This window comes from Akebia trifoliata, chromosome 11 (genome assembly GCF_017979445.1).
Source record: "Akebia trifoliata isolate Shusen 1 chromosome 11, ASM1797944v1, whole genome shotgun sequence".
Taxonomy (NCBI): domain Eukaryota; kingdom Viridiplantae; phylum Streptophyta; class Magnoliopsida; order Ranunculales; family Lardizabalaceae; genus Akebia; species Akebia trifoliata.
Window position 1 is genome coordinate 6,121,035 of NC_141385.1, and position 18,799 is coordinate 6,139,833.

Sequence of the window (18,799 nt, forward strand, 5' to 3'; positions counted from 1 at the left end):
CGATTTTATTTTTTGATTTCAACAAAATCTATATTATAAAACATAATGATGAGACCTACTTGTGAGGGAATAAATGGACCCTTTAACGACAGAGACCCACTTTATTATTTTCCTCCTCCCCTTCAACTTTAATATATTTACTCTCTTCCTATCCCATCCCTTTTTCTTTTTAAATAATACCCTTCTAATTTTACTAATTTTTCTTTTTTACCCTCTTTAATCTAAAAATACATATTAATAATATTTTTTAAATTTTCTTTTCTTTTTTTACCTCTTTAGCCCCTCAAAGAGGATGCTGGCGCCTTAATATATATATATATATAAATATAAGTAACTAACTTGATTAAGTTTTTGACCTGATTCGGTGTATCTACGAGCTGACTTGCTCTAGTTGACTTGACAATTTTCTGAGTTGGCTTGTTAAGTGAGTTCCATAAAGTTTGGGGGCCGAGTCACTTCAAAACCCAATTGAGTAAAGTCGACTCATCCAAGTTTTGAGTCGACTTGACGGGTTTCAAAACCATGGTTGGAGTATGGAATTTCCTGGGGTTCTCAGATGTGAAAAGTGTTGGCGTTAGAGAAAAGGGTTGAACCATATCTTAATGATGAACCAGATAAAAAGTTATAGAACGGTGGATACCATTCTAAATTGAGAAACACAAGGAAAAGGACCCCAATTTTCAACATAAGCCAACTCCATGGCGGTCACCAACATTCCAACCTAACATGCTAGGGAAAGAAGAAATATTGAAATAGTGCTGTAAATTACGTTGGGGGTGCATTTAATGCAAACGGTGTGGCTAACCAAATGCCTTTGGTCAACTTTCCCTACGTCATCATCTAAAATTACTCTATATATCTCTCTCTTCTCCCTCATCTTTTCCCCTCAATTACTCCCAAGTCTCCCCACTGTCCCTAGTAGGAAAAAAAAAATGGTGTTCACCATGGTTCTTCTAAGGCTTGCAGACTGGATCTTCTACCATCTTTTAGCTTACTCTTGTTATAGAGCTGCTAGGAAGATCAAGAACTATGGATTCTTCTTTAGAAACCCATCTCATAGATCATCATCATCACAAGCTTCTTTGTTTCCTAATGTGAGTAAATGTAATTTGGAGTGCAGAGGGTCTGATACTTTTGTATGTGACATTAATGGTACCTTGTTAAGGACACAATCTTTCTTTCCTTATTTCATGTTGGTTGCTTTTGAAGGCGGTAGCCTTTTTAGAGCCTTTTTGTTGCTTTCATCTTGTCCCATATTATGGGTTTTAGACCATAAGATTAGGTTGAGGGTCATGGTGTTCATCACCTTTTGTGGGCTTAAGTTGAAGGACATGGAGAGTGTTGGAAGGGCAGTTTTGCCCAAGTTTTTTCTTGAGAATCTCAACCTTCATGTCTATGAGGTATTGGCATCAACAGGGAGGAGGGTTGTCTTCACTAGTGTCCCTAGGGTTATGGTTGAAGGATTCCTTAAGGAATATTTGAGGGTTGATGATGTTGTAGGGACAGAGTTGCAGTGTCATGGAGGGTATTTCACTGGTTTACTTAGTGGGTCAGGGTTGCTACTGAAGCACAAGGCTCTTAAGGAATTTTTTGGAGGTAATAAGCCTGATATTGGCATTGGGATGAGTTCAAATCTGCAAGATCATCTCTTCATCTCCCTCTGCAAGGTATGCTTATTGTTACATTCAAATCATTTTTAACCAATCGTGATAAGAACTAAAAAAGAATTAAAAAAACAAATAAGATCTCATTTCATTTTTCTTTTCAGAATTCATGTATCACACACCATGACATCCTTTTTTGAAAAAAAAGAATATTTTACTCATAAAAAAAACCTTCTCTTAGGGTACTCTATTGATAGGGTAAATTACACTTTGGCCACCTATGATTTGGCATAATTCCATGTTGACCCCTAACATTTTAACAATTGCACTTACCTCCCCGTTAACACAAGTTGTTAAAGTTTAGATGCTATTTTACTATTTTACCCTCTCATTTTATTCTTATTTTTATTTATTTTTTAAATCAAAATTTGAAATTATAAAAATATCTATCTCTAAGCATTCACAAGCAAATCTATTTTTTCTTTTTCTTTTTATAAAAAAGAATAAAATTTCTTTATAAAAGTTAAAAAAAATCAGTTTTTAATGGTTTGGTTGATGGCAAGTAGATGGAAGGGGGTAAGTGCAATTATTGAAACGTTAGGGGGTCGATATAGAATGAAGTCAAACCATAGGGGGTGAAAGTATAATTTCCCGCTATTTAGATATGTTCATGCTTATATGCATGTATAGTAAACCAACCCAAATAGTTAATTAACTATTCTTTCACTTCTCTTTCTTCGTGAATGAATCTTACTTACCCTTTCATTAATAGTTATTAATTATATATGTGTATATTGATTCATGTAATGATCATGTATGTGACAGGAAGCTTATGTGGTGAACAAAGAAGACATCAAGAACAATGCAACAGTGATGCCAAGAGAGAAATACCCAAAGCCTCTTGTGTTTCATGATGGAAGGCTTGCTTTCTTACCAACTCCATCTGCAACCCTATACATGTTCTTATGGCTTCCAATAGGGTTAACACTTGCCATCTTCAGATTATCTGTGGGTATATTTCTACCTTACAAGTTGTCCATTTTATTGGGTTGTTGGAGTGGTGTGAACATAAGGGTCAAAGGTTGCAAGCCTTCAAAATCAGAAAAAAGAAAAGGAGTTCTCTATGTTTGTACCCATAGAACTCTCTTAGACCCAGTTTTCCTTTGTACATCATTAGGGAAATCTTTGACTGCAGTCACATATAGCCTAAGCAAAATGTCTGAGATCATTGCACCTATAAAGACAGTTAGGTTGACAAGAGACAGAAAGAAAGATGGAGACACCATGCAAAGATTGCTAAGTGAAGGTGATCTAGTGGTTTGCCCTGAAGGAACTACATGTAGAGAGCCTTATCTCCTGAGGTTCAGTTCTTTATTTGCTGAATTGGCAGATGAGATTGTTCCTGTAGCCATGAACACACGTGTGAGCATGTTTTATGGTACAACAGCAAGTGGTTTAAAGTGTTTGGACCCTATATTCTTCTTGATGAACCCTAGACCAAGCTATTACATTCAGTTTCTTGGAAAAGTTCCTAGAGAGCTAACATGTGCTGGGGGAAGATCTAGTTGTGAAGTAGCCAACCATATACAGAGACAACTTGCAGATGCTTTGGGATTTGAGTGTACAACACTCACTAGGAGGGATAAGTATTTGATGCTTGCAGGGAATGAAGGGGTGGTGCTTGATAAGGGAAAGAAACCCTGATGCACGGTAGTACCACTTGGAGAAATTTGAAGAAAGAGAAAAAAAAATTTTCCTACTATATATTTTTTGTTTTTATTGCCATTTTTTAGTCAGATCTCAGTATTTGGGAGGTCATGTTTTGGAATCATTGGAAATTTGCATAAATGATATATAAAATACGGAACTATCTAATTTTTATTTTCATTTTGGGAGATATATATATATATATATATAGGGTCAGGTTCAAGGGCCGTCTGAGAAACCGTCTAAGAAAACTTTCGACGGTAAATAAAATTTTAAAATATGGGTTAAAATTTTGGATTGAGCTGATTTTTTGTGAGGATGATCTCTATGATGGGAAGATCATCCAAAAAAAAAAATCAGCTCAATCTGAAACTTCTAACCCCGTTAAAAGTGATTTAGAATGTGGACCGTCGATTTTTTACCACTTTTTATCACTAATTTGTAAATCACTTTTGATGGATTTACAAGTTTCTGATTGAGCTGATTTTTTGTGAGGATGATCTTCTCATCATAGTGACCATCCTTGCAAAAAATCAGCTCAATCCAAAACCTCTAACCCTTATTTTGAAAAACGAAAATTTTCTTAGACGGTTTCTCAGACGGCCCTTGAACCTGACCCATATATATATATATATATATATATATATATATATATATATATATATATATATATGGGTAGCGTTCAAGGGCAAACTTTTTGGCAAAACATTTTTCAAAACATGGGTTAGAGATTTTGGAATGGGCTGATTTTTGGTGAGGATGATCTCTACGGTGAGTAGATCATCCTCACAAAAAATCAGCCCATTCCAAAACTTCTAACCCATGTTTACCAGTTGAAAATTTGTGGACCGTCCATTTTTTGTAAACTATTTTTGATGGTGTTAGAAGTTTTGGAATGAGCTGATTTTTGGTGAGGATGATCTCCACACCATAGAGATCATCCTCACCAAAAATCAGCCCATTCCAAAACTTCTAACTCATGTTTTGAAAAATGTTTTTCCAAAAAATTTGCTAAAAAGTTTACCATTGAACGCCCCCTTATATATATATATATATATATATATATATATTTTTTTTTAAAAGATATTTTGGAAGATATGGGACCCACTGCATAAATGATATAATGATATATATGATTTATGATGCTGGGCCATGGCCTATGGGTTAATATGTTGATAGCAGACACATGAAGGATGGGTTGTGGGTCATGCATGGATGCCATCTAACATGTTTGCTTTTGAATATCATCTTGTCCTCTTGGTGTAATAGGTTGATAGCAGACACATGAAGGATGGGTTGTGGGTCATGCATGGATGCCATCTTTCCATGTTTGCTTGTGTGATCCACTCTTCATTTATTTATCCTCATTTTCTTTCCTTTCCCAAGTAGCATGGAGATGTGTGTAATATGGGACGGTTGCAATATCTCTGCGCTGCATTAAAGGATTTGTTAAATGCATGTAGTAGGTGATGATGAATTAAAACGCCATTACACATGGTAGTAACGAGGGGATTCATGTATTTCTATCTCTCTATCAATTATTTTGTTTTGATCCTAGATATTTATTGGTTTGGTGTAGCATTCATTTGCACTTCAAAGGTCAAATTTAACATCATTTTCTTCCATGGACGTACGATTCAAACGGCTGAAACAACGTATGAATAATAGAACAATTACTTTAAACAAGTATTTTTATTTATTTATAAATATTGTGAGTATCCTTAGCTTTCTGGTGGGATTAATCCCGCGGTCACACACACCGCCCCCTCAAAAGTCCTACATGCAACAGGTTGAGTCTAAGGTCAACCGAACCCAGGAGGGTGGCACCTAGACATTCATAGCTTTGTGAGGTTGAGCTAAAACTTTAATTGCAAACTCAAATAATTAATGTCGGCTATATAGACTTATTTCTATACCCGATTAGAGTTGGGTCTAGTAGGAACGAATCCCATAGGAATGGACCTGAATTGATTATATGAGCTGGTGGAATCTATGAGTAATTGAAATCGGTTTATTTGATCATTTCTTTTCATATTATAAAGAGTCGTGATAATTTGACTATCCTACATGACATACTCAATCGACTCTCCTGACGTGACATGTGTGAAAATCATACATTTGTACTCCTTGGGATACACAATTATACATCCTCATTAAAAATGCAATTGTGTATCTCGAGGAGTACAGATCTACGATTATCACACATGTCATGTTAGGACAGTCGACTATGTATGCCATGTGAGGGAGTCATTTTATTATGATTCTATTATAAATGGTTGAAGACTTCTCTTAGTTCCTTACTTTTAAAGTTAATAGATATATTAATTAAATCTAAAACATGTCTTCTCTCTTCTTGTAGTTTATCTTGAGAGTGCTGATAATATGAATAACTTTTTGTTGATGGACTTAATGCACACTGACGTGGAAGCACATAATTTATTAAAAAAAAGAGTTTCTCTCTCCTTACCTATAGTGAAAAAAAAGAAACTTTCAGATCTGATTACCTTGTGACATTCAAAATCATGATCCAATGGAATGGGGTCGTAGAGGATAAAATTATATGAAGTTAAAAAAAAAAAAAAAACAAAAACAAAAAAAAAAATAGTTATTTTTCACCGTTGAATTTTATTTTTAAATGTAGGTGCTTAGTTGCCGTTCGTTTTATACGTCATGGATCAATCTCAAAAAATAATTTTTTTTTGTTTTGTTTTGAATATGAATATTTTCATGAAATCTACATGTTTGTGTTGTTGGATTGTCAATGTGATAATCAATGTGGGCCCAACGATCCTTTTTAAGATTTGAAATCTAAAAAAATAAATATGTAGGAAGAGAACGGGCAAGAGAGAGAAATTTTCTCTTTTTTTTTAATAAATAAATTATGTGCTTCCATGCTAGTGTGCGTCAAGTCCATCTACCAAATGTCTGTTATATTATCATCACTCTTATCTTTCTTATTATAATGATAGAAAATGGTGTAGAAGTGATTCCACACCAAAATTTGAGTAGCCATAACTGCTCTCATATCACCTTAGGATTTGTCTTCAATTTTTATATGCATGAGTGAGGGTCATATGCACCAGGGTGGAGGATTGAAACCTTCCTCCCACACCCCAATACAAGCAACGTAAGTCACAATACGAAGAATATTTTTAAAATGAGATATTATAGCCACTAATTTCTTGGAAGTATGCTACAGAGTTAGTACAGGAATTGCGTGCTACAAAAGATCTGCTTCTGTGGGACGAGGACTTCAATCCTTCACCTCGGGTGCAAATGATCCGGGCTCTATAAACACACAACGAGACTTACTTTAGTTAATTGTCCTATATATATAGTGAATTTTAAGGACCGATCCATCTTTTTGGGTATGGGTATGGGTATTAATCAAATTTAGTTATTTGAACCAACCAGTTTAATAGGTTTGTCTACTCAATCATGGGTTAACCTGTCATATTAAATGTCTGGTCCTAGTGACATGTGTCAAACCATGAATTTTATTTTCAAAAGGAGTCGTGTTCGAGTGACGTTAATCTTGACATGAAAATGGATAAGAATAGGCTTTACGTGGACGGAAAACATCTATAGCTCCATACTGTGCTATTTGAGGTCCAATCTTGAAGTCACTTCAGCGTTATTCTAGTCTAAGTCATAGGAGGTCATTTACGTTTTTGGGCCCAATTTAATTGTACAGAGCCATTTATAGTTTTGAAATTATATAGGAGTGCCATTCTCAATAAAAACAAATTTCTAATTTTATATTTCTGTCTCAACGTCCTCATCCCAGTCGATTGAATTATTAACACATTAATGCTTCTCGACCATTCAACATTTAGTATGTTTAATTATCATCTTATAAAAAAAATTATTTTAATTTGAATAGTATGTATCTGTCACCATGATTTTTAAACTTGTCTGAGACCAAGACGTATCGTCCGAGTTAACTCGGTATCAGAGCTGAACGAGACCAACTCACAAAGTCATTTTTTTGATCGAGTTTTATATCTTACCTTATATTTTTTGAATTATCTCATGAGACGTCTCAAACATATCGCAAAATTCGTCCGAGACGACTTGGTATCAAAACTGAACGAGATGAGATGCAATACCGAATTTAAAAACCATGTCTGTCAAACAACACTTTACACAAGTACATCTCCACTTTAATCATTTAGTAAAATTTATGATCCGGCTTGATTCATCTTAGACCAACACTAACTTGAATGCATCAATCAATCAAATTTTTTTAATAAACATAGATCAATTCAATTGAATTTAACCTCTGACCGTGGTCCAACCAATTTGAAAAATATTCCATCCGTCATCGCTTTGATTTTTAAAAACATTGGTTGGAAACATCAATCTCTCATGATAGATAAATTGGAGATATAGTACATACAGTTCACACTTGAGAAAACGCGTTTGTAATGAACAGAACATGCAAATAATTACAACAAATCTTCGATTTATTTTGCATGAATTTGGCCACTCATTTAAACCTATATTGATGAAGGGTTCAAAAGTGTATATATAGCTAATCAATTTGTTTAAAATTTATCTTGGAAATGTCAGGTACAATACTTTTATTTGATTTGATTTTGAATTTCTTTTTTGGTAATTTAGATCACTCTCTGAGTTTATACTAGTCTTGCATTTTCAAACTGATAACATACACTTCCGACCATGGTCTTCTATGAGAGACAAAGGAAAAATCACCAAAATACCTTCATCGTCAATCTCTTCCCGCCATCTATTTTTCTTCTACTTCTTCAGAATTTAGGAAAAAAAGCTTTGATTTATTTGACTCCTTGATTCCCCAATATTAAACCTTTTATTTATTATCTATTTTCTTCTCATGGATTTTTTACAAAAATTATTGAATCAGAGATATTTTCTTAATATTTATGAGAATAGTCATATACCCGATTGTAAAATTATTTTTTTTTACCAAAACGGTTTTCTCTTGTATGGTCAGATTTTTAATTTTCTTTTTCCAACTTTCCTTTAATGTTCGTACAGTTCGAGGCCCTAAAGGTTAAAATTCATCAAATTGTACGTGCAACCACATCATATATACAAACATTTTCATAAAATTTCAAATTTGGCTTGTTTGATAATTTTGGTAAAAATACGTAACAGGTTTAGAAATTTCTCCCTAACTAGAAATTATAAAAAAAAAAAAAAGAGACAGAAAATCAAGTAACTAATAAAAGTTTTTCTAGAACAAATGACGATCTTCTCATCAAAACCAAGGTTGAAGATGCATGGTTTTTGGCCAGACGAACATAGGGTATTTCAGTCATTTTTTATTAGTATCTTACAACAAAAAAAACACCATAGCCGTCATTTTGAATATGCCTATATAAAAAATTCACCAAAACCAAGCCGGATATGTCTAAATTGCCCTTTTTTTTTGTTTTTTTGTTTGTTTTGGATTATTTCACTTAGATGTTATAAATACTGATAATCTGAGTTATTGAGTTCTAATGCCTATTTGATATTTTATTCTTCTAGAGATTAATCGGCACAAGATGAGTTCCAAAGAGAAAATTCGCATTATAGTCTCTCAACCAAGAGAAAACCAATTACACATGTTGGAAGTGTTACCTTCCGAGACCCTTCTTCAAGTGAAACAGAAGATAACAGAGAAAACTGGTGTTCCAGAGCGAAAACAAACTCTTAAGCTTCATGGTTTGGATTTAAGAGATGATTATAACATAGAATTTTACGAATTAAAAAATGGGGATCAGATCTATCTAGAGATTGATGCTTTGCTTCGATTGGAATTGATCGCTTCGGGTAGAACTTTAAGAGAAGACTCAAGCACAAGTAACAAATAACAGGCCCGATTGAAGTTGGAAATTCAGAAGTTTCAGGTATTTCTGTTGGAATTAGTATGAAATTATTTCACGAATCTTCTTAGTTGCTCGACACATTTGAACTTTCGCTATATTTCATTTTTTTTTTTTTCAGGGGAAGGACTTATATTATTGCACGTTGACTTCGAATTAGACTTATATTATATCGCATACGGAAGATCTTTTCTTTTTTTTAATTTTCTTGAATAAATATGGTGAAAGTAGTTAGGAACTCGTCTTAATAACATAAGACTTGGCTATGGACAAAGTTAAATGATGGAATCTAATTTATTAAGTCGTCCCCAAATCTTTGTAATAAGGTTTTGTTATATCAACCAATTGAATTATGAATTTAATTAATACAAAAAAATTCTCTTTACAAGTGTCAAGTACACAATTTCTTTTGAAGATAATAACTTATTAAAGAGATATTAATATCTAAACTTTGAAAATTTCATGGTTTCTTATATTATTTCAAAATGAAAGGGTTTTACATTGTTTAATGGCTCTTATGCATAGTCACAAAATTAAAAGTCTCCAAATTAAGGGTACATTGATTAATTTGGTAAATAAACGAATTAATCGAAGATCCCCCGAGTAATCATGGAATATGGTAACATTTTTGTCTTTCATCTTCAAAATTTTAGTTTATTCAACATTCAAACATCAAGAAGAAGATAGGATTTAGAAAGAGGTTGAATATGGTAGGTTTTGATAAGAAATCCAATAAAATATTTTGTATAATCTCCAAAATTTTCTCGATTTATTTTTATGAAACTTTTATAAATTCATCTGAATTAAACGAATTGAATACTCACCGAATAATTGCCAAATCCAAACTTTGTTACTATGCTCTTATGTAAATAACATTTTGAGATTTTATGGTAATTGCAAAAAACACCATTGCACAATTCCCAAATTCCAAAGAGCCCTATTTACCATGTGTCAAACTATGATTTTTATTTTCAAAAATCGAAGTCTAGCCTAGGAAGCCATTTACATTTTTTTTCTGTGGCCCAATTTAGCTGTATTGGGCCCATTCATGATTTTGTGATTTGTGAAGTATGTAGGGCCTCCTCAATTAGATACAATAGAAAACAAATTTCTGATTTTATATTTCATTGTCTTTCGACTCATCGGTCTCAACATCCTCATCTCAGTCGATTAAATTATTGACACATTATTAATGCTTCTCGACCATCAAACATTTAATTTGTCTAAGTAACATATTAAAAAAAATTATTTTAATTTGATGGGTATACACCTGTCACACAACACTTCAGTCATCTTTTTTTTTTTTTGAAAAACATTAGTAAAGATACTACATAACTCGATTGAATTTAGAACCTGACTCAATTCAGCTCTGATTTGTCTCAATTACATTTCCTAGTTGACCCCTCAATCCCCTTTTTTAGCTTGGACCCAAAGCTCAATTGATTGAGATATTACAAATCAATTTTGAGATCTTTTGTTCAAGTCAAATTTACCCATCCAAAAACGATTTTAGTACTGACTCATGTCAAAATAAGGACTTCGAATGCTCTTGGAAATATTTAGAACAAGTTAAGGAGATTCAGAGTCTAGTAGAAGAATTTCTCTCTTGCATTTTTGAGTTCTCTTAGAGAGAAACGAACCACGCGGCGGATTTTAAGCACATTTTGGCTCCTTAATTTGGAAATGGTTTCTTCGTTTTGTTTTCAAACCAGTATTCATGATGACCTTATTTGTAATTATTTGAGAAAGAAATGATTTAATAAAAGGGAGGGGTGGTAGGTTTACAAGAGAGGAATAGAAGTATTCTCTTTTAGGCTTAGCAAGTTTAATGAGCCTTTACTCATTGCTATACTGCCTTAAAGAAATTGAGAAATGGTAGTAAAGAGTCAATGTAATATGAAGGAAATGAATAATTGGTTGCTGGGGCCATGCGAATAATAACTATGAATTGAAGGAAGAGATGGCTCGTTGCTGGGTCATTTGCTTCCATTTGGAGAGAGAGAGTAACAGCTCTGGAGGTTGCCTTCCCCTGATTCCACACTTGTTGTTCCGGTGAGGTACGAATAAAAAAAAATAATTCAAAATTCTATCGTCCAAGCTAAAGTTTTGAAACACAGTTGGAAACAATGTTTTAAAAATTGGACCATATGAGTAGTTCAACTGATTTTTTTTTAACAAAATCATTCCAACAAATAAATGCCGATTTTTTAGTATATATGGGGAAGCATTCAAAGGTCCTAAAGAGAGCCAAACATTTTTTCAATATATGAGTTATAAGTTTCATAATGAGTTGATTTTTGGTGAGGATGATCTAAAACTTCTAACTCCATCAAAGTGGTTTACAAAAATCGAACAGTCCACTATTCTTCTACTTGTAAACTAAAGTTAGAAATTTCGGAACAACTTAGTTTTTGATGAGGATGATTTCTTCACCATAGAGATCATTTTCACAAAAAATCAACTTATTTCAAAACTTGTAACCCCTATTTTCCCTATTTTGAAAAATGTTTGGCACAATATTTGACTTTTTTTAGAACGTCCAAACAATTATATTCATACTTAAAATTTTTTTTTTTATAAACATAAATCGATTCAACTGAATTTTAATCTCTGACCATGGTCCAACCAATTTGACAAATATTCGATCCATCATCACTTCGATTTTTAAAACATTAATTAGAAACCATAGAACATACAAAACATCAATCTCTCATGATAGAATGGAGCATATATAGTGCATACAATTTCACACTTGAGAAAACGCGTTTGTAATTAACAGAACGTGCAAATACATACAACAAATCGTCGATTAGTTTGGCAGGAATTTGGCCTCTCATTTCAACCTATTGATGAAGGGTTCAAAAGTATATATAGCCAACCAATTTGTTTAAAATTTATCTTGGGGAATTTAGACAACTCTGAGTTTAGAGTGCCCTTGCATTTTCAAACTGATAACATACCCTTCTGACTATGGTCTTCAAAGTGAGACTAACAGAAAATCACCAAAAAACCTTCGTTGTCAACCTCTCCCTGCAATCTTTTTTTCTTCAACTTCTTTAGAATTTAGGACAAAAAGCTTTGATTTATTTGGCTCCTTGATTCTCCAATATTAAACCTTTTATTAATTTTATATTTTCTTCTCTTGGATTTTTTGCAAAAATTATTGAATAGGAGATATTTTCTTGATATTTATGAGAATAGTCATATACCCAATTGTGAAATTATTATTTTATTTTACCAAAATGGTTTTCTTTTGTATGGTCAGATTTTTTTTATTTACTTTTTTCCAACTTTCCTGTTCACTTTGTTCAATTCGAGGTCATAAAGGTCAAAATTCATCAAATTGTATGTACGTAATACATCATATACACACTTTCGTAAAATTTGAAAATTGGCTTGTTTGATAATTTTGGCAAAATAAGATAATAGTTCTGGTAATTTCTCCCTAACTAAGAATTAAAGAAAAAAGAGAGAAAATCGAGTAAATAATCAAACTTTTTCTAGAGCAAATGACGATCTTCTCATCAAAACCAAGGTTGAAGATGCAGGGTTTTTGGCAAGATGTCGAACATGGGTCATTTTGGTCATTTTCTATTTGTTTCTTACAAAAAGAAGGCACCATAGTCATCATTTTGTAACGAATCGTGATAATCTGACTACCCCATGTGGCAAACTCAATCTATTACCCTGATGTGACAACTTCAGAATCATAGATCTGTGCTTTTCGGTATACACAATTGTACTTCCCCATTAAAATGTATCCCAAGGGTATCATGTATACCGAAGAGCACAAATTTACGATTTCCAAACTTGTTGCGTCAGGTAGTCCATTGAGTTTGTCAAATGGGCTAGTCTGATTATCACGACTATTTTGAAAATGAGTATCTAAACAATTCACCAAAACCAGGCCAGATATGTCTAAATTGCCCTTTATTTTATTTTATTTTATCATTTCCCTTACATGTCATAAATATTAAATACTGATAATCTGAGTTTTTGAGTTCTAATGGCTATTTGTTATTTTATTCTTCCAGAGATTAATCGGCCCAAGATGAGTTCCAAAGAGAAAATTCGTATTATAGTCTCTGAACTAAAACAAAACCAATTGCACATGTTGGAAGTGTTACCTTCTGAGACTTTTCTTCAAGTGAAAGAGAAGAAAAAATAGGAAACATGTTTTCGAGTGGAACGACAAATTCTTAAGCTTCATGGTTTGGAAATAAGAGACGATTATGACATAGATTTTTACAAACTTAAAAATGGGGATCGGATATATCTGGAGAATGATGTTCTGCCTCAATTGGAATTGATTGCTTGTAGAACTTTAAGAGAAGTTGCAAGCACAAGTAACAAATAACAGGTCCAATTGAAGTTGGTAATTCAGAAGATTTCAAGTATTTCTGTTGAAATTAGTATGAAATTATTTCACAAATCTTCTGAGCTGCTCAACACATTTGAACTTTTGCTATATATATATATATAGGGTCCCGTTCAGCAACAAACATTTTGACAAACATTTTGGCAAAACATTTTTCAAAACATGGGGTAGAGGTGTTGAGATCATCCTTACCAAAAATCAGCCCATTCCAAAACTTCTATCCCCAGTTTACAAGTTAAAAAATTGTGGACCGTCCATTTTTTGTAAACCATTTTTGATGGGGTTAGAAGTTTTGGAATGGGCTGATTTTTGGTGATGATGATCTCCTCACCGTAGAGATCATCCTCACCAAAAATCAGCCCATTCCAAAACCTCTAACTCATGTTTTGAAAAATGTTTTGCCAAAATGTTTGTTGTTGAACATTTCCCATATATATATATATATATATATCCCAGATGGGTCCCGTTCAGCAACAAACATTTTGACAAATATTTTGGCAAAACATTTTTCAAAACATGGGTTAGAGGTTTTGGAATGGGCTGATTTTTGGTGAGGATGATTTCTACGGTGAGGAGATCATCCTCACTAAAAATCAGCCCATTCCAAAACTTCTAGCCCCAGTTTACAAGTTGAAAAATTGTGAACCGTCCATTTTTTATGGAGTTAGAAGTTTTGGAATGGGCTGATTTTTGGTGATGATGATCTCCTCGCCGTAAAGATCATCCTCACCAAAAATAAGCCCATTCCAAAACCTCTAACTCATGTTTTAAAAAATGTTTTGTCAAAATGTTTGTTGCTAAACATTTCCCATCCCAGATATATATATATATATATATATATATATATATAGGGAACGGTTCAGCAGCCCTAAAGTTTGCCAAGTTTGGTGCCAAACATTTTTCAAAATATGGGTTATAAGCTTTGGAATGAGCTGATATTTTGTGAGGATGATCTCTATGATGAGAAGATCATCCCCATAAAAAATCAGTCTATTCCAAAACTTCTAACCCCATCAAAAGTGATTTACAAAAATTGGATGGTCCACAATTCTTCAACTTGTAAACTAGGGTTAGAAGTTTCAAAATAAGCTGATTTTTTGTGAGGATGATCTCTTCACCGTAGAGATCATCCTCACAAAAAATCAGCCTATTCCAAAACTTCTAACCCCATCAAAAGTGATTTACAAAAAATGTTTGGCACCAAACTTGGCAAACTTTAGGGTTGCCGAACCGCTCCCATATATATATATATATATATATATATATATATATATATATATATATGGGAAATGTTTAGCAACAAATATTTAGGCAAAACATTTTTCAAAACATGGGTTAGAGGTTTTGGAATGGGCTGATTTTTTATGAGAATGATTTCTACGGTGAGGAAATCATCATCACCAAAAATCAGCCCATTCCAAAACTTCTAATCCCATAAAAAATAGTTTACAAAAAAAGGACGGTCCACGATATTTCAACTTGTAAACTGGGGCTAGAAGTCTTGGAATGGGCTGATTTTTGGTGAGGATGATCTCCTCACCGTAGAGATCATCCTCACCAAAAATCAGCCCATTCCAAAACCTCTAACCCATGTTTTGAAAAATGTTTTGCCAAAATGCTTGTTACTGAACGGGACTCATATATATATATATATATATATATATATATAGGGAGCGGTTCGGCAGCCCTAAAGTTTGCCAAGTTTGGTACCAAACATTTTTTGTAAATCACTTTTGATGGGGTTATAAGTTTTGGAATAGGCTGATTTTTTACGAGGATAATCTTTACAGTGAAGAGATCATCCTCACAAAAAATCAGTTCATTTTAAACCTTCTAACCCTAATTTACAAGTTGAAGAATCATGGACCATCCAATTTTTGTAAATCACTTTTGATGGGGTTAGAAGTTTTGGAATAGGCTGATTTTTGGTGAGGATTCATCATAGAGATCATCCTCACAAAAAATCAGCTCATTCCAAAGCTTCTAACCCATATTTTGAAAAATGTTTGGCATCAAACTTGGCAAACTTTAGGGCTACTGAACCATCCCCATATAAATATATATGTTTTAGAGGGGTAGGATTCAAATTGTTGCATATTGACTTCGAATTCGGCTCGGAGATTGTTGAATCTATTATATCACACAGTGAAGATCTTTTCTTGTTTTTTAATTTACATGAATAAAGATGGTGAAAGTAGATAGGAACTCGCTCTCAATAACACAAGACTTGACTACAACAAAGTGAAATAGAGGAACCTGATTTGTTAAGTAGTCCCCAAATCTTTGTAAAAGGGTTTTGTCATATCAACCAATTAAATTATGGATTTAATTAATGCAAAAAATGCTCTTCTCAAGTGTTAAGTCCACAATCCCTTTTTGAAGATAATTATTCATTACGGAGATATTAATACTTAAACTACAAATTTTTTTTGTTTTCTCTATTATTTTAAAATGAAAGGGTTTTGCATAAGAGTCGTGATGGAGTGGCCTCTAGATTATAACTCATATCGCACAACCTGACGTGAAAGTGTGTAAGAACCATATATGCTTTTGGGCTTGTTTCTTGATGAAAAGCATCTATGATTCCTATACACTTTCACGTCATGATATGCAATATGAGGTACAATCTTGAGGTCACTTTGGCATTATTCTTTGCATAATTGTATAATGACTCTTATGTAAATAACTTTTTGAGATTTTATGGTATTTGCAAAAAATATCATTGCACAATTCCTAAATTCCAAAGAGTCCTATTTTTTCTTATTAAAAGGCAAAATAGAAACACTTTTTATGAAGAAAAAAAAAACATGAAAAGTACATATTTGTGGGGAAGTTGAGGATCTGCGGACACATGAAAAAAAAACTCATAAAAACACATTGTCTTTACCATTTAAACAAGAAATTCAATGACCGATATTAAACACATATCCCAAGGAAACATCGTGTGTCTCAGGATAAGTCTTGATTGTTGGATTTTGTGTTTTAATAGTCAGGGTTGTTATTTTAATGAGTTTTTTTTAGGAGTCAATGATTCCCAACCCATAATAATATTTAGAGTAGGTTTCATGATATTAGAGTTAATTTGTTGCCAAACATTGGAATGATGATTAAGGACCTGATTTAAATTAACTTGTTAATAAACATAAAAGTACTTGTTCTACCAACATACGACAGAAAATGTCTCAAACAGAAACAATTGAGCTGTTTTAGAAAGTATCCAAGAAACTTCTAAGATAAACGAAATTAACATTGTGCGCACAAGCAAAAAATTTGGGAGTTCAACAAGGAATCGTCCATCGAACATCAAAATGTTGTTAGTTAATCATTGAAGATTAACATACAGAATAAAATTTTGAAATATTAACCTTGATGCTAAAGACATTTTGTCAAAATTATTTCAATAAATTTAGCAAATGTTTGTAATGAACACATCTATCCAACAAAGAAATATTAAAAAAACATTTTAAAAGATGAAGTAGTTTGTACATGCACATAATATGGATCTGATTGTGGCTCTGTCATGCTTGCCAGTCATTTCTAGTTTGGTGTAGATGTACGAGTAGATAAAAATCCAAGCAGGTTTAGCAGATCTCAGTGTCTAGGACTTGATCAAGGGTAGCTTCATCACACTAGATTGGCACGAAGAAACCAATATCTGAAATCAATGCTACCGAGACCACCTAGTTAGAGAGACCAATAAGGGGACCACTTTGGAGAAGGGGCGGAGACAGGATTTTCTTCTGAGATGACTGATTTTGGTGAGAAAATTCAATAGTTTTGGATTAGATATTGAAGAAAAAGGCATTTACGTCATTTCTCATCAGCTATTACAGAAGATTCTAAAACGTATCATCCTTGATCTCCATCTTCTCTGATAGATTGCTTGTCTTCAACTCGAAGTCAAAATCCCTTTGATATCTCTTTTCAAAACTATTCAATTTTCAACCTCTTGGGTAAAAGAATTTAGCTTGTTTTTCAATAGAAGATAAGTTTTTGAATTTTCTACAAAGGATCAAGATGCGTGCAATAGAAAAAATGAGATATTATTGATTCTCTAAAATAATAATTATAGCAATCCTATTAGGATTTTGTAGAAACCCAATCATACCTAGAGAGAAACTCTATCCCTAATAAATCTCAATCAAATCAATATAATCTTATTTTAATCTCAATAGATATGATACGGTGTACTATAATACATCATATTACAATGCAACATAACTAATTATTCTAATATTCTCTCGTAATTGCATGTTCCTTCAAATAAAGAACATATGATTGGTTAATATCAAAATCCTTAAAATCGCAATTATTAAATGCTTGGTGTTGCCAATGAGTATTCATCGTGTTTCCGATGGTCATTGACTGTCTGTGAAGTCATCACTATTGCATTCCACTCATCATAAAGTCTGTTAGAGTCAGTGGTCACTAAATCAGATCATATAATCTCTCTGAAAAGCATTTGATTGGATGACATGACTTGATAATTATATCTCGATCGAGGTTATAAATGACGAAAAATGAAGATTATTAAGGAGATGAAAATTGTAGAATAGGAGTTGGAGATTTTATTCATAAAAAGAAAATCTAATGAATGGCTACCTGTCGTGGAAGGTGGATTCGCTAAGAATGAGATTATTGATTCTCTTAGATAATAATTAAGAGCAACCCTAATAGGATCTTATAGAAACCAAATCATATATAGAGATAAACTCTATTCCTGATAAATCTCAACCAAAATTTAATCTTTTCTTAATCTCAATAGATATGATACGCTATATCATAGTACACCATATTACATTGTTATATAACTAATTACTTCAATACGTTCAAGTAGTAAGCCTCCCTTCCACTAATAAAACTGATACGAATGAGAAATAACAAATTTTCCTTACCCCAACACAATAACAAGGGAAGAGGCCTCAAAATCAAAAGCATAACCATAAGAACGCACATATCCTTAATTGACTAAAAGAATGGTTTTTTTTTTTAGGATTAAAATAAAATAATATTACAGTGTTTGGCAATTAATTGAAAAATCTCTAATTGATTTGTCGACTCAAGGATCGAAATGGCCGGTCACTTATTCAGAGAATTTTATGTTTTTTTGCAGGTGTTAGTTGGTAAATTCTTTGGGCGATGATACCAACTGAGAGTTAATCGGCTGGTCACCTATTCAAAAAAATTTTTGTTTTTTAGGCAGATGCCAGTTCGCTTAGTTGATAAAGACTTTGGGTTAAAATCTCACGAGCCCCTAC

The 18,799-nt window shown here is 33.0% G+C and overlaps 1 protein-coding gene across 1 annotated transcript; it reads left to right on the forward strand.

Moving 5' to 3' along the window:
* Positions 1-876: 876 nt before the first annotated feature.
* Positions 877-3,491, forward strand: GPAT1 (glycerol-3-phosphate acyltransferase 1). The gene is made up of 2 exons (XM_086459827.1): positions 877-1,667; positions 2,430-3,491. Exons 1-2 carry the CDS (start codon positions 933-935, stop codon positions 3,306-3,308), a joined length of 1,614 nt encoding a protein of 537 aa, XP_086315953.1. The 5' UTR covers positions 877-932; the 3' UTR covers positions 3,309-3,491.
* The last annotated feature ends 15,308 nt before the right edge of the window (positions 3,492-18,799 follow it).